We start from the raw sequence: 16,541 nt of genomic DNA, 5'->3' as shown, positions 1-16,541 counted from the left end.
TTGCTCCTGAGTACAATCCATGGCACAACGCTCGGGAATGGGGCAGGCAGGGATGCAGAAGCTGCATCCTCAGGAGCACAGGGAGATGCAGTGCATGCTAAGCAGCAGGAAATGGTAATCCTCTGCCACTTCACATGCACAATCTTAGAGCTGTGACAAGTGCACACTTAAAAACCAGAAGAAATATGGTCTAAATATATATTTTATAGCTGGCTTTCATCTTTATCTTCGCATTTCATTGCTAGAGTTTATATTCAAAGCATAACATAACACCAAGAAAGAAAAAAAGAGTGTTGCTACAAGAAAAGGAACTGTGCCTTCTCATCTTTCTTTCTCCCTTTTTTTTAAAAACCCTTCTTTAAGATTTCAATTTGCAGCCCTGATTTATTCCAGCCCGGGCAAGGGAAGGAAACAGATTCACACGAGTTCAGAGTCTGGCCTTGAACACTCCAGCTTGGCAAAGCAGTGGTACTGATCCCTGAATCCACTGCCCCCTGCCCAGAGGGGAGAGGAATTTCTGATTTATTTGCATTTCCAAGTCACTGGTGGTGGAGTGAGAGCTGGAAATGTCCTGCAGGTCTTGCCATCCTCTCTGCCCACTATGAGCACCTTTATTTCTTTTCCTCTGCTTGTCCCTAACTCCAACACAACCCCAATCTCTTGGGGCGTGGGGAGCCACAGAATGAGAGGTCTCACCCTCTGCAAGGTGGGCAGAGGAGGATTTTCCAATCCATGTTTATATACTGAGGTCAGTGACAGTATTTTAAGAGCCCTGTGAGGCTCACAGTGACCCAGGTGGATTAAGGGTCTAACCCAGTGACCCAGGTAGATTGTGCACAGCTACTTCCCCACAGTCAATTATTTTAAAGAAGTCACACAGCAAAATTTGCTCATTGATTCACATGTCCCCCAGACTGAACATCAAAAATCAAAATCCATCATTTGAAAGCAACTTGGGCTGGCAACTTGCAAACTCAAACCAAGTTCAAGCATCTCAGAGCTTTCCAGCTTCTCAAAGAGTTTTTTAGGAACCACACTGAGCTCCAGGCTGCAGATCCTCAAATACCTGCCCAGTTACTTTTATGAATGGCAGCTGTATCCTGACTGGAGCACCCACAGGCTAATTTTGCACTTATACAGGTACAGAGATCAGGATTACAAAATATCCACACTCATCAAAATGTGCAAAATATCCCCCAGAAAGGAAAGGTGCACCTAACTTGCCCATGTTCTTTTAGAAAATTGAGAGGATTAAATCTTCCAAAGCACTTGGTCCTGACTCTCTTTGAGTCCTTGCAGGGGCCAGCAATGGGATGGCAGGTCCTACACAGACAGGAGCAGAGAAAACCCCACACCTGAGTGACTGCTGCCCCACCTGAGCCCTCTGGGTTTACCTGCATAGCTGATCACACCATAGCCGATCAAACCCTCCCAAAACACTTTCCACTTCTCAGGAACTTCATGCATTTTACAACCTGGACCAAACCCTGGGTCCAAAGCCAGCTCCACTAATCTGTGTCCCTCTGGGAACACGAGTGCCAGCCCAGGGCAATGCCATACTGGGCACTGCAGCCTTTCCATGCCTGGCAGCATTTCCCCACATTATTTCCACTGGTTCCTAAATTCCTTTAAAGCACAGAAATGGAGCTAAAAGGCCCTCAATGCCCACATGAAACATCTCCTGCCTGTCTCCCCAGGAGGAGGGATGAGGCTCCGGAATAACACCACTGATATTACCTGACCCAGAGCTCCTGTGCTGCAGGCATCTGGCACACACCAAGCCCTCTGTGTCCCTAACAGGGTGTGAGGATAAAAGCTGAAGCCAAACAGATGGGCTTCAAAAAAATCTTCCCTAAAGTGTTCTGTGTACTAAAACATCACTTACCCAAACTCTCATCAAACTTGGCTTGATTTGTGAATCGCGAGCCAAGTTTGGAAGAAAAATATTCAGCTGGAAATATGTGGGGGGGAAGGGAGGGGTTTTTTTTGCTGCACTTAAATAATATAAAATGAAACCACTTTGTTCAAACCTTAGAAATATTTAAGAAAAATAGAACCCAACCCTTGTGTGTTTAAAGCGAGCGCTGAGGTGGGGGGTGGCAATCAACACAGAACGCAAAGTGCTGAGCACATGAAAAAAGAGAAGCGGAAGGACAACTGGAGCTCTAATGTATAGTGACCTATCAACACATGCTGAAATGCACACAGAATTTCAGGGAAGGAGGAAATCACATCTGCAGGGAATATGGGCAGCCATTGTTTGAAGCCCAGGGTGATGTTGCACAACCCTCGAGGGCCCGATCCTGCTGCCACACGGCCCCCAATGCAGCATTTTCTCCACAACAGGACACCCAAAATAGCAGCCACTAAGGTTGGCAAGTGAATATTATATCCAGTAAATAGAAGCATTAGGTACCACTAAAATATTCCCACTGAAAATTATGTATTTTCTGAATTGAAAAACAAAAGAAGGTGCCAGGAGAAATGAACCCCAACTAAACAAACAGCATCACACAGTTGTACAAATTGAGGTATTTCCATAGCAGCTTCTCTTAAGTATCTATATTTTATTTTTCAAATGTTCTTCCCTATCCGGGATGCTGATGGGCCAAGGGGAAAAGGCCCCAAGTTGTGCTCAGGTTGAATATTAGGAAGTAATTTTTCACTGAAAGAGTGTGTAAGAATGGGATGAGGCTTCCCCAGGGCAGTATTGGAGTCTCCATCCCTGAGCCCTAAAGAAATGACTGGATCTGGCACCCAGGGCTGTGGTTTATTGGATAAGGTGGTGCCCAAAGGCTGGACTCCATGATCTTGGGGGTATTTTCCAGCCTAAAGGATTCCATGATTCTACATAACGTGTTGGCATCAGCACAGGCATCTTTAAAACAGGAAAAAAGCAACAACATTTCTGAAATGGTGCCACCATGAAATCCTGGCCTTGGTTTCACAGAGCTTTGACTTGAGCTGGGGAAGGTGGAGAGAAAAAATGACCTGCCCAGTAAATGATGAGCTCTCTCCAGACACAAAACCCTTAATTTACACTTGGAAACCCCCAAATTCTTTAAATATAATTTAATTACATATCTGTATTTAACACTGGGGTTTGCCTGTCACTAATTTAAACTTTCATAAGTTTATACCTAAACACCTAAATCACGAGATGTCCTTGAAAAAGCACATCCCAAGTGTATTAAAATAAAATCTGGTTAGAGATAGGCAATTTTTCTTTTTTTCCCCTCAGGAAATGGAATTTCCTCACTGCTGCTGAGCAGTCCTGTGTGCTTGTACCATTAGGCTGTGTGAATTATCTCACATTTTTTGCACAGTGTATGGGCCCTCAACGAGAAAGTCATTAGCTTAATAATCACTGCTGACAGATTCCAAGTGAGAGATTCCAACAGATACTGCAGTGACTCCTGGGGTAAATAAAAGAACAGTTTTATCTCCAAGATGGGAGAGAAGGCTGCACTAAATGATGAGTATGCTTTCCCAGGGACTAATTGTTAAGCAGGAGTATTTACAGTTAAAGGATTGGGGAATGGGGCCATCATTGCCAGGCAATTATCTGTACACAAATAACTTTAATCTCTTGGCATTTTTATAGCCACTCCATTATTTATTTTACCATATATCCTATTGCAATACCATTCCCCTCTTACAAGTACATACTTTTTTTGACTTCATATACAATTAAACAAAACAGAGAAACACTTTGAAACGAGTTGAAGAACAATAGATCCCACTTAGCCATCAAATACAGCAGTATTTAACTTTTGTGCTTTTGATCAATATTTATGTGACAAGCTATTCATTACTCTTTTCCTCCACCACTGAAGCTGTTGTTCTTCCCACAGCCTGATGTGCACTTTTGTGTATTTAATTTATAAGTTTCCGTGGAAAAGAAGTATTCAAAGGGAAGAAAAAAAAGTGCTGATACAGCACGTGGATCTTTCTACCAAGCCACAAATCTTTTCTAGTGTTCATCTTAAACTGAAAGTAATTCTGGGAAACAAATTAACGATATAAATCACATTATCATTACTCACAGAGTGATACTGGGTTGTAACTCTCTCAGAGAGCTCCAGTGAGTAGCTAAAAGGCCTCTCTCTATATGGAGAATGCCTGTTTCTAATTAAATAATCTAAAAATAGAGTTGCACATACATCTAGGACCAAGCCATCTGTGTTATCTCCCCAAGATAAGCCATTCTGCACCATTCTGCACTCTGATATCCCTTTCATCACTGCACAGATTCAGAAGTGGGCCTGGCCCTTCTCTCCTATTTAGGAAGGGACAGAGGAGAAGAAGGAACAATTTTAATCTGGACAAGCTTTTTGTGAAAGTCAGAGCCCTTGTTTGGAAATATCTTTTCACACCTACTTGTGTCAATCAGCAATGTGATCCAAAGCCACGTCCTGCAAGCAGTGGCAGTAGTCAGGATTTCTCCATGGAATACTTTCCCAATCCAGCAAGAAAAGCTGTTTCTAATTGGCTCTCTGGGCTTTTTGAATTGCTTTTGCTTGGTTTTTTTCGTCCCTCTTTTTTTTTTTTAAACTACTTAAAAACCTTACTTTTTCCCTTCTCCATTAAGATAATTCAAAGAACGACATAAAAACTGAGCTGGAATCAAACTGGACCTGAGTTAAAAGGTTGGGTAAGAGATTCCCAGGCTACATTTGGTGACAATAAACAACAAACTGTCTTCATACTTCAAGAAGGAGATAAAACCCAGCCATTTTTTCCTAAGTGCATCTTCCTATATCGTTCACAAATGTCTGGGGGGGAAAAAAGGAGCAAAGCTTATCAGGGCCTGTCAAGAGGGGGAAACAACCTCAGAGCCAGGGGCAGATCCTGCCCTGGTTAGGGAAGGGGAAGCAGAGTGTGAAGGGAGAGCCTCAGTCCCAGCCCAGCACAGGGATGGAATCTGGGGGTCTCCCATGGGATAATTAAGCCCAGATAATGCCTCAGGCTGCAGCCAGCACAGCATTATTTCCATTGGTCCCTAAATTCCTTGCTGTCAGACTGTATTTACCAAACAAACCTTTTTAGTGTGCTTGCCCCTCCCTCAGTTTTCATTTTGCTGTTGCATGACAGAATCTCAAGCAATTAAATTGCTATTATTTCACTTTAAACTTTCCTTTCTGCCATCAGAAAGAATAATGCATCTCTGCAGGAAAAAGGTATTAATTTCAACCAAAATCCTTATCCATTTCTTAAATTTAAACAGGCAGCAATTTCAGATATGTGGCAACGATGTTATAAAAAACACTCTTATAGGGTGAAAGTGCATTAAATTCCCCCAACAGCCTTTAAATTGTTACACACCTCAGAATAAACAAATAGGCAAAATGAAGACTGACCTTTGAATAAATGCCATGCACTGGTCTCCACTGCTCTCCATTCAGAAGGAAGGGAATTGTTATCTCATAATCTTTGGAGTTTTCCTTTGACACCTGCATCCTTGGGGACTCCTCCTTGCTGCCCACATTGTCACCTAAGGACAGGGAGAGGCACCTCAGGTTAGCTGGGAAGAGCACCTGGCAAGGGGAACGTTGGTGCTTGAGGGGCTTGGCAGCACATTCAAAAGGAAATCATTCAGGAAAAGGATTAAACGTGAAACTTGGAATGTCTGAGTCAAAATCTACAGGAATTTCAGAGGGAACCTGTGGAATCAGAGGGGTTCAGAGGAGTTGGAGGGGATTAGATGGTGGCAGCAGAAGACAAAGACTGCACATTAAGAGTAGAGATATCAGGGTGCAAGGATAACATCATAGAGGATGAACAACCTCATTAGTGGGGAAAAAAGGTCTTGGAGAGAAAGAGAAGATAAACTCATTGAAATAACACTCTACTCCTCCACAGGCAGATGAGTTCCATTCATACCACCAGGTCAAAAAGCTGTTTGCATGCAGCATTTATCAAGTGGCTTTCCTCTCCCTAAACACATTAATGGCATTGTGCCTGTCCAGGCAGAGCCCTTAAACCAATATCCCAGGACAAGAGCTGGAAAAATAAATGAGAATAAATCAAAGAGGAGACAGGGATGGTCTCCAGGTGCCACAGGACAGTCAAAACTCTGCTGGGGTTTGCCACACTCTCTGTGCTCACCTAATGCTCTCATGAAGGATGGATGAAGAGTCATATTCTGAGCAGAATTACCCCCATTTAATCACTGTTAGGTTTAGCTTAAAAACATCTGTACTGTCATTATGGCTAAGGCAATGTGAGCAGAAATAAAATCTGGTATTTTTCAACGTGCTTTTAAAAATACAACACTTGACCTAAAACACACCAAAAAACAAACAACAACAAAAAAACCCACTAAAATCAAAACAAAACCCCCCAAAAAAACCAAACAAAAAACTACCTCACAAGACAAAAAGATAAAATACACTGGAGAGAGGAAAGTTGTTTGTTACAGAGTTCTTACACCCCTTTAATGCAGCCCAAGTGATTGAGGGCTGGGAGGACACGGTGTCAGCCCTTAGAAGAGATGATCCAAAGCTGGCCCAAGATTTGGTTGTCCCCTGGGGAGGCACATGAGACACCATCTCATCAGCCTGGGAGGGTCCAGACAGAACTCCAAGCCTTTATTCTCATTATCAGGCAGGAAGCTCCCTGCTCTGAACAGCAATTTATGAAGCATATCTCAGCAAAATGAGAAAAGTTTGGCTCCAGCCCTGCTCGCCTTTCTCCTTGGCCCACTTGAGCAATCTCAACCACACAAATTAAATGGCTCAGGCCCTTCTAATATTTTGTAGGGTTTGCATTCTGGAAGTGTCATGAGATCCAGGTTTTCAGAGCCCTTGGAGGATCCTTATCCTCCCATGGATGTGTTGTCTGTCTACCTTGGAGCTCCCATGGTGATTTTAGAAAACATCAAAGCCTCTCTGATACTCCTCCATGGGCCTTCCCTGACCATTCTGCAGAGCATGAACTTCCCAGCATTACCCAAAACAGCAGAAAAAAGGGAGGGGATCAGCATTTGTGCACAGATGGGTTATTCCCTAAACAGACAGCCTGCTCTGGAAGTGCAGCAGCTATAAAAATATAATGGGAGAAGGGAGGAAAATCCACACAAAGTGTGGTTCAGTTTTGCCACTCCTCCTTCTCTTCCATCCCGATGAAGTGATGCTCGTGGTGCACAGCAAAGCAAGGTTACAACGAGCAAATTTAATCTGCCACGCGTGCTTATTTATCTGCTGAAAAAGCTCATTGTGCAGAAGTGTTGATAGTCTGGAGACAGACATCAAGACAGGTTTATAGGCAGCAGTTATATCTTTATTGGAAAAGATAATTTATTTGGGGGGAAACAAAGCAGACAAGCTTCAGGGTTTGCAAATCTTCTGAAGCCACAGCATTTATAAAACACAAGATCAATTTCTGTCTAGTTGCTCTCCCTGAGCCAGATACTTGGCTGCTTATCTGAATGTTTTTATTTAAATTATTGGGTGTGATAAAAATCACAGCTTCCTGTGGAAGGCAGAGGAAGCAGTGCAGCCCAATTTTGGGCCTCATTCTGGAGATAATTTGGGCACATGCATTGTACACTTGCTTAACTCCCAGCTGCCCTCAGTGTGATAGAAGCACAGCACAGTGCCTTTTGTATATCAAATAATGTTTTTCTCATGAAATTTCATTATATTTATGGGATGGGTATATTTCTGAAAGATTGCAAAATAAAGAGACCTGTATGGCTGATAAATAAACTCTAACCCAGTCTTTAAATTTAAAAAAAAAAAAGATGGGGAAGATAAATAGGTAATTCCTTTAAATAGGTTTCTGCGGCCTGATTCAAAGAATAGGGGGTAGTCTTATCTATGTCTTATCTATGAAAATAGTCTTATTTAAGAAACTAAGAAAATAAGGGAAGCCTGGAAGAGCAAGCCACACTTATCCTGAGCAGGAGAGATCTGAAAGGCCACTGAGCGATGGCACACAGACATGGGGAGAGGAATATTCTACATCAGGAGGGAAAAAACCCACAAAAAATGTAAGGAGAGGGCCAGGCCAAAAAAATAAAGCAGAAATAGTGCAGGAAACTTGGGGAAAAAATGGGATAAACCAGGTGGGTACAAAGGTGGGATAGTTCCTGGTACCCTGGAGAGCCTTTGACCCTCACCTGAGCTGGAGTCACCAAGGAATCCATCCCAGTCAGGGACATTACACCCATTCCTAGCACAATATCTGACCAAAACCCACCCCCAGCTTCCTTCTGCTGGTTCTGGGACCCACTCCTGAGCACAAACCCAACGTCCCAAAGAGCATCCTGGAGAAAGTAGCCATGGGATGGGCCCAGCATCTGCACCAAGGGAGGGTTTCCATCACCCAAAACCTCCCCCCAGCTCCCAGGGCTGCAGCTCCTCATGCACACAGACCTGCTGGAATTTCCTCTCTGCCACTCTGTACCTCCCTTCCCCACTTTCAGGAGGGTTTCTTTGAAGCTGAACCATTAGAGTTGTTTGTGTTCCATTAATAATGAGGCCTCTTCCCTACAGGGACTCCTGGAAGTACAGCAGTATAAACAGTGTAATAATTGAAATCAGAGAATTGAAACTTCTGTAATGTGGCACGAGAGGAGAAGAAAATCAGGCCATCTGCAAGAGCAGAAAGTTAGATTAGACCCAGGTTTCCTATCTTTTGTGTCACATGCACCTACTCACTCACCTACTTATTTTCCATTTCAGTGAAATTCTGTCCAGCTCTTCCTGACGCAAGCTCGTCTCCCACTTTTTCACATGAAAACCTTCACAGTTGTGTCTGTTTTCTATTTTCAGCCTGCACTGAAGGTAATGCTTTTGATCCACAAGCAGCCCACAAGCTGATGCAGCGCCCTTTATTCTCTTTTTTTTCCCCCCAGTAATATAAAAGCTACTTTGTACAAATAGTGAGATGAGTAGATGTTACCTGTCAGTGACTTTTGTGTGGCTTAAGTATTTTTCATCTGCCATGTACTTCTACAACTTTTCTGCTTTGCACAGTATCATACAAGGGCCTGTTGGCAAAGGAGTTAAGAATGGTTTTCATCTTTTTGCTTTCTATTTCAGTTCCTCCAAGCTGTGTGCAAAATAAACTCAGAGTATGTGATGTGACATCTTTGCTTAGCGGCCACTGCCTCTGAAACAACCCAGACCCTCTCCAGATTTGCATTTACTTTAAATTAATAAGCTTTTAGTGAGGCAGGGCCATTTATTTGTCCTCATGACAAACAAAGAGGTGAATGCACCCAATGCTGAGTAGCTCTGGATAAAATGGGATTAAGTGCAAGGAAAATAGAGCATGTCCCACTAAATGCACACCCCAACCCTGCTGCCAGTGCCCCCCAGCACAGAGCAGGACAGGAGTCAGACCTGGGCTGGTTTATAAACAACATCCATCTCTAACACACATCTCTCTTCTGTAAATTTACAGAATTTACACAAGAGCCAAAAGTGCTGCTGAGCTTCCTTCCATTGGGGCTGGGCCTGTTCTGGTCCCACACAGACCTGGAATAACATGGGTCAGAAAATCCCACAATGGTCTGGGTGGGAAGAGACTGTCAAATCATCCCATCCCACCCCTGCCATGGCAGGGACACCTTCCTCTGTCCCAGGTGCTCCCAGCCCCAATGTCCAGCCTGGCCTTGGGCACTGCCAGGGATCCAGGGGCAGCCACAGCTGCTCTGGGAATTCCATCCTAGGCCCTCCTCACCCTCACAGCCAAGAATCCCTTCCCAATATCCCATCTGAATCTACCCATTGTCAGCTTAAAGCATTCCCTGTGTCCTGTCCCTCCAGGCCTTGTCCCCAGTCCTTCTGCAGCTCTCCTGGAGCCCCTTCAGGCCCTGCAAGGGGCTCTGAGGTGTCCTTGGAGCTGCTCCTCTCCAGGTGAGCTCTCCCAGCCTCAGCCTGTCCTCACAGGAGAGGCTCCAGGATTCCATCAGTCACCAGGTGCTCCAGGACTGACACAGCCCCACAAAAGAGCCCCACAAAAGCCCAGTGATGCTGTGGGGTGTCCATTTCCATCCCAGACTGGAGCTCTGTCTGCTCACACTGTCCCCAAACACCCCTCACGTTCCCCCCTGCACTTACTGCTGAGCTATGAAAATTACAGAGGTGGGGGAATAAAAAAAAGATTAAATTAAATTATCGTTGTGTTACCTTTCCTACTAAAAACCAACTCTAAATGATAACTCACAGCCTGTCCTCATTTTTCTCTGCAGCAAAACACCCAAAGCACTGGAATAACCTTTGGGTTGAAGAGAACAATGGGACAGAGTAATCTTTCTGCAAACTGAAATCAGCTAATGGCAGTGCTCCGTGCCACAGGCAATGCCCTGGAAGGCAGGAAGGACATCCTTTATCCATTTCCCTCCTCATTTCCTTCAGCTTCCTCAGCTCAGCTCTCACTTTGTGGCATCCATGGCCTGGCTGTGGAGGAAGGGATTTACACCTGGCTGCACCCAGCACTCACCCTCTGGGTTTGTTCCTGAGGTACCCCCAGAGCCTGCACTGCTGCCTGGGGGCCCAGCAGGTGTAAAGAGCTTTATCCCCCCCCAATCAGGGGCTTTTCTCTCCTTTGGGATGATTCTTCTGCCACCTCCAGAAAAATTCCAACCAGAAGTTTTAAATCCAAAACTCCCAAGCTTACACATTGAATTAGCAGAGCCCCCAACATGCAGGAGGAATGATGAGGAGGACTCCATGATATCACAAGGCTAATTAATTACTTTATTATTTACTATACTATATATTTTATACTCTATTATTATTATAGTATATATTTTATACTATATATTTTATACTATATAATTATACTATAGCATATATATTTATACTATATTATTATATAGTATATATATAAATATATATTTTATATAATCTATAATGAATATATATATTTTATATGTTGTATATAAATATATAAATAAATACATAATTTTATTGAATACATAAAATATACATATTTTATACTACATTATTATTAGAGCATATATTCTATACTATATTACACTACATTACTCTTCATCTGAACTGAACCTACCCAAACACTCAACTGAACAAGATCTTGTGACTGTCTCCTGACCAAGAGCTTTCAGAGATTGGTCAAGAAAAGAAAACACATCAGAATCCAATCAAGCAAATTCCTTCAGGTAAACAATCTTCCACAGTGCATTCCACTTGTACACAAACACAGGCACAGCAAATGAGATAAGGATTTTGATCATTCTCTTCTCTCATTGCTTCTCTCAGGTTCAGAGAATGTGAATCCCACACCTACACACTAAGAGAGGAGGACCAAGTCTTGTCCTTCAAGATGGAAGTGAACTTAGGAACTTTAGGAAATTATGGAAGTGAAACAGGGTAAGTTCAGGGAAGTTTATGGAAGTGAAACAGGGTAAGAACTGGAAGCTGCCCACAAACACAGCACCCACAACCAGGCAAGGGAAGGATTTTACCACAGTTCAGTAAGAAAATATATTACGATCAGTTTGTATTTTTATCAGCAACCTTTACTCAAGAGTCCTCCTGAAATCCAGTGCTCAGAGGTGGGATGTGACTGCACAGAGGAATACTACAAAGAACACAGTGACTTGCAGGCTGGAACAAAAGGTTAAACCCAGGAGGGTTGTACCCTTAGGGATCATTAGGATTTCTGCTCTAACCACTGCTCCTCAAAGCAGGTGCCACCAGAATGACCCACCCATGGTACTGGGGATAACACTGACAATGCTGCATCAAAAAAAGAGGTGTTTGCAGGGAGCACCAGAAATCCGGGTGAATCCTGAGAGCTGGTGGGAGAAACACTTCTGGAGTGCTGGGGGCATTTCTCCTCACCTGCACTCACAAAAGACGAATTGAGCTTGGAGCTGGTGGCTTGGAAAGGCTGCCAGGGAGAGCAGGGAAGTGGAAAGTCTGAATTACAAGAAGGGAACTAGAAGAATTATTTTACATAATGTAGAAAACCAGAGGTGACAGGACCCCTGATTGTCCCTTAGCTCTCTATGCCTTTTGGTATTTATCTTGCCAGTGCTGATACATTTAGAGATGGCAGGAGTATAAAGTGCCTACACATAAAGTGAGATAGGATTCCAGTCTAGAATTGCACAGAGGATCACATCCAGCCCTTGTCCATCAAGGAAAGCAAAAAGAAAATAAAAACCAACTTGCTTTAAATGGAAATTGTCAACATTAGGGGTCAGATCACATCATGCCAAAAGAAGTGTCAATTATCCAACTCTGTGGCCAAGGTCTGGGGATGTGTGATTCCAGTCCTCTATTTCACTCCACCTTCCAGCAAAAGCCAAAACTTTACCCAAGCTAAACATTATCCAGGCACAGGCCTTGCTGAAACCACCTAAAACGGAGCCCGTTGTGCCTGAGACAGGAAAAACAAATTGGTACTTCATAAAATCACAGAATTGCAAAGTGGTTTGGGTTGGAAGGGACCATAAAGCTCAGCCCATTCCATCCCTGCCATGGACAGGGAACCTTCCACTGCCCCAGGCTGCTCCAGCCTGGCTTTGGACACTTCCAGGGATGGGAATCCACAACCTCCCTGGGCACTAATACAAAAAAAACCCCACAAAATGTAAATATATCTCATAATAAATGTGGAAATGCTAGAAAATAAACCAGTACCAGATTTCCAGTGCATAATGGTTAAACAAAGCCAGCCTTGAGACTTGTACGGGGTCAAAGAAGCAACAGCTTAAATTTTACATCAAAATTTTGATGTAATTTTACATCCACCAGCTGAGGACACAGACACCCTCTCAAAAGAAAGGACAAAAATTACCACATTGATAAGGTGCTTCCCATTATCCCACTTCCACAGCCTCATCAAAGGCAGCACAACACCAGACTCTGCCCTCCTTTATTTATAAGCACAAAAGCCTGGGCAAGATTTGACTGTGCATAAGTAAAGCTCTTATCTCTTGCAGTGAAGTTTTTATTAGTTCAAAATCATGAATTATCTTCCCAGCTAACCTTTGCTCCTCTAAGGGGTACATTGATTATTTCTACAAAACCCAGGAAAATTAGTCCTTTCATGGCCTGCTTGGAAAATAAGACTTAAAAAAAAAGGAGAAACTACACACAAAGTTTTACTTGTTTTCTCCCTTCTCCCAAACTCCCAAACCCAAGACCTCAGGCATTTAAGCACAAGTAACCCTTGGAAAGCAAATAATTCCATGGATCTTCTTGAGCTGGAATTTTGCCTTTTTCTCACACTGCAAAAATTACAACTCGTGTACAAAAATTTTTCAAACATGAGAAGTCAGCAAAGGTCTTTGACGAGCCTGAGAGGAGGCAGCAGCAAGATGACTCCATGCATTTCTGAATTTAATTTTCTGTTCTTTTGGCTTCCAATGGAAAAAGATCCTGTCTCCAGCCTGATGGGTCTGTGCAGATGAAGCTCTGCAGCATGCCCAGGCAGCTCCAGGATGAGGAACGGAGGGTTGAGATTCCCTGATCCCCATTAACTGAACAGCATTACAAACACGGCTTTCAATATTTGGGGTTTATAATTCTCAGATCTACCTCCTGTCATCACTTGCTCACGCACAGTTACTCCTTTCCTGAATCTGATTCTGCTGATGAAATAATCAGTGACAGGGAACAGCCCTCTGCCCCCTCCCCCATGAAATCCCATAAAATGCCTGGAATATGTCATGTGTTCAACATCTCAATGTGGACACGGCAGGGAAAGCTGAAATTTGGAGGTGACTTTGCTGCTCTGCTCCACCAAACTCTCTGTGGTCAGTGTCACTGCCCCAGCAGCTGAACAAACTGATGGCACACAGAAAGAGAAAAAATAGAGAAGTGGGGGGGACAAGAAAAGAAAAACTGAAATGTTCCTTGTGGGACATACCCCCTAAGCAGTTGGATCATCTTAATCTTCAAGCTTCTGTAATACAACTGTTGGAAGGCTCCAAGTCTGAGCACAATAAAGTGCTTTATTCAGGGAACCATATGACTCCATCAGTCATTCAAGCACATGTTTGGCACAGATTGAAAGTGAAAAGCATAGCTAAGGCAAATATTTCAAAACTGAACTTGTCTTCCTAACACACATGGTTTATATATTGGTGTAATATCTATATAACTTTTCAGTTCTCATCTAGAGTAATGTCATGGCTGAAGTACAAAATGATGGCTCTGCACCGGGCGTTCCTCAGCAGATAACACATGCCAAAAAGCCATTTAGTAGAAAATTAAAAGGGAGCTATCACACTTGACAGGTCCCAAAAAAAAAAAAAACCTAAAAACCAAAAAAACAAAAAAAAAACCAACCAAACTAAAAAAAAAAACAAAAAAAACAAACAAAAAAAACCCCACAAAAAACCCAAAAACAGAAAAAAAAAACCCACTAAAAAATCCTGAAAAAACACCAAAAACCCCAAACAAACAAAAACCAACCTGCAACAAAAAAAAATCCACAATAATAAGAATAATTTAAAAAAAAAACACAAAAAAAAAAAAAAAAAAAGAAACAAAACCACAGCAACCGATAAAAATAGCTTTGTTCCTTCTAATTCCTGAAAATCTATTTCTCCAATCAGGATGCTGCACCATCCCTCAGTGGAGAGCTGCAACAAAGCCTGGCCAGGCAGCTCCTTCCTCCTCAAGTGCCTGAGATGTGTCTGCCCTGTTTGCAGATGAAATATTGCTCATCACAGAGCAACTCCTGCTGATGCAAATGCGATTAAAGCAATCTGGGCAGAGCACAGTGTGATTAAAGCCTAAGTAATGGCAGAAGGATTTGGGCCCTCATTATACAAAATACATATTGAAATGCAGTCAAGGAGAGAAGCCAGTATATCTCAATATCCTCCCTGTTCTCCAGAACAGAATGTGACAAGTGGAGTTGGGAGAACAACATTTGCCATTGACTGCAGGAGGGGGCAGGGAGCCTGCAGAACGTTTCAAATAACCCAAACCCAGCTTTATGATGTGTACTGAATATGTACAGGGATATATTTGGGAAACAGCTGTCCAGCCTCATTTGGGATGCTGTTATGTTTGACTGAGGAATTACTATTCAGGACCAGTCCAAAGACAGAGTTGTCTTTTTTTTTCTTTTTTTTTTTTTTTTTTCCCTAGAAGAGAACATTTCAAAATAGAGAGAAATAAAGCAGTGAAGCCCTGCAGGAAAGGGCATTCCAGCACAGTGGGTCATGGGGAGCATTGAGAGGTTCCCCCCATGGAAGAGCTCAGGGCTGGGAGTTCACAGAAGAGGACAAGCCAGAAATGCAAGATTCCAACCCAAAGGAGCTTTGGAAAGTCCATGACACAGCAGCTTAGGAGAACTTCTGTCCTCCTGCTGCAAATCCTCTTTTCCTGCTTCTTTTCCAAGCCCTGATCCACACCATATCAATTGGCCCAACCATCCCCCCTTGTACAAACAGGCAGGACAGGGCTCATAAAGGATGAAAATCCTCAAGGATTGCACAGTGCCTTTCCCACAGGTATTCCTAGGCTCCTAGAGTGAAAGATGGGGCATCTCAACACCAGGACACATCTGCTTGTTCCTAAATTGCTGCTTCTTCCCCAAAGAGCCCCACAGATCTTTGTTTTTGATTATGAACTCAGCCTTGCACCCTTCTGTACCAGCCAAAAACACTTAGTGAGGCAGAGAAATAATAACCTGTGCTTTACAAGCACAAGGAATCCACCCAGCTCCAAGGGCAGAGAAAAAGGTACTAAATATATCTTCACTTCTCAGCAATGAGTCCACATAATTACGTGAAAATCCAGGTCCAGTGCTCCTCTCCAACTCCTCCCCTCCAAAGCCTCATGAAAGGCTACTTTCACTGAGTGAACTTCAAATTACTCTCCAAAATACATTTTCCTCTTGCTCTTTCAAAAGGTACAGTGCAATCCCTCTCTGCAGTGATTTACTAACCTGCCTCAGCGAGGGCAAGGAATCCTCACACAGTGAAATGAGGGATGTTCCTGGCTGTGTACGACCTGCACAGGATGGAATCCTCACACAGTGAAATGAGGGATGTTCCTGGCTGTGTACAACCTGCAAGGGCAAGGAATCCTCACACAGTGAAATGAGGGATGTTCCTGGCTGTGTACAACCTGCACAGAAAGGAATCCTCACACAGTGAAATGAGGGATGTTCCTGGCTGTGTACGACCTGCACAGAATGGAATCCTCACACAGTGAAATGAGGGATGTTCCTGGCTGTGTACAACCTGCACAGAAAAGCACCAAGGAGTGGGAGCTGGAGCTGTGCTCCTCACAGGCACAGAGCATTGTAGCATTCATATTGTCTGGAAAATCCCTTCGCCCAGGATTTTGCTCCTGGGAAGCTTAGAAACCTCAGAGAAAAAGGAATACAATATTATCTGATTTGCTTCTCCTGCGTTGTGCTCATGTGGAATGTGTTTGGAGATTGTTCACCCACAGGTGATTGTTTCATTGGTTTCATGTGAATTGTTTTGACTTATTGGCCAGTCAGGGCCAAGCTGTGTCAGGACTCTGGAAAGAGTCACAAGTTTTCATTATTATCTTTTTAGCCTTCTGTCTGTATGCTTTCTGTATTCTTTAGTA

The 16,541-nt window shown here is 43.2% G+C and overlaps 1 protein-coding gene across 1 annotated transcript in view; it reads right to left on the bottom strand.

Annotated features, from left to right (window-relative positions):
* Positions 1-6,142, bottom strand: part of ADAM12 (ADAM metallopeptidase domain 12) — a 169,091-nt gene extending 162,949 nt beyond the window's left edge. Inside the window, exons 1-2 of the mRNA XM_059477053.1 lie at positions 6,109-6,142; positions 5,361-5,494 (exon numbers count right to left, since the gene is read on the bottom strand). Of these exons, the coding sequence (XP_059333036.1) occupies positions 5,361-5,494; positions 6,109-6,142 (168 nt within the window). The remainder of the gene's footprint in view (positions 1-5,360; positions 5,495-6,108) is intronic.
* Between the last annotated feature and the right edge of the window lie 10,399 nt (positions 6,143-16,541).

This window comes from Ammospiza nelsoni, chromosome 8, assembly GCF_027579445.1.
Source record: "Ammospiza nelsoni isolate bAmmNel1 chromosome 8, bAmmNel1.pri, whole genome shotgun sequence".
Lineage (NCBI taxonomy): Eukaryota > Metazoa > Chordata > Aves > Passeriformes > Passerellidae > Ammospiza > Ammospiza nelsoni.
The sequence above is the reverse complement of the archived record's forward strand: the minus strand, read 5'-3'. Positions and strand labels throughout refer to the sequence as shown.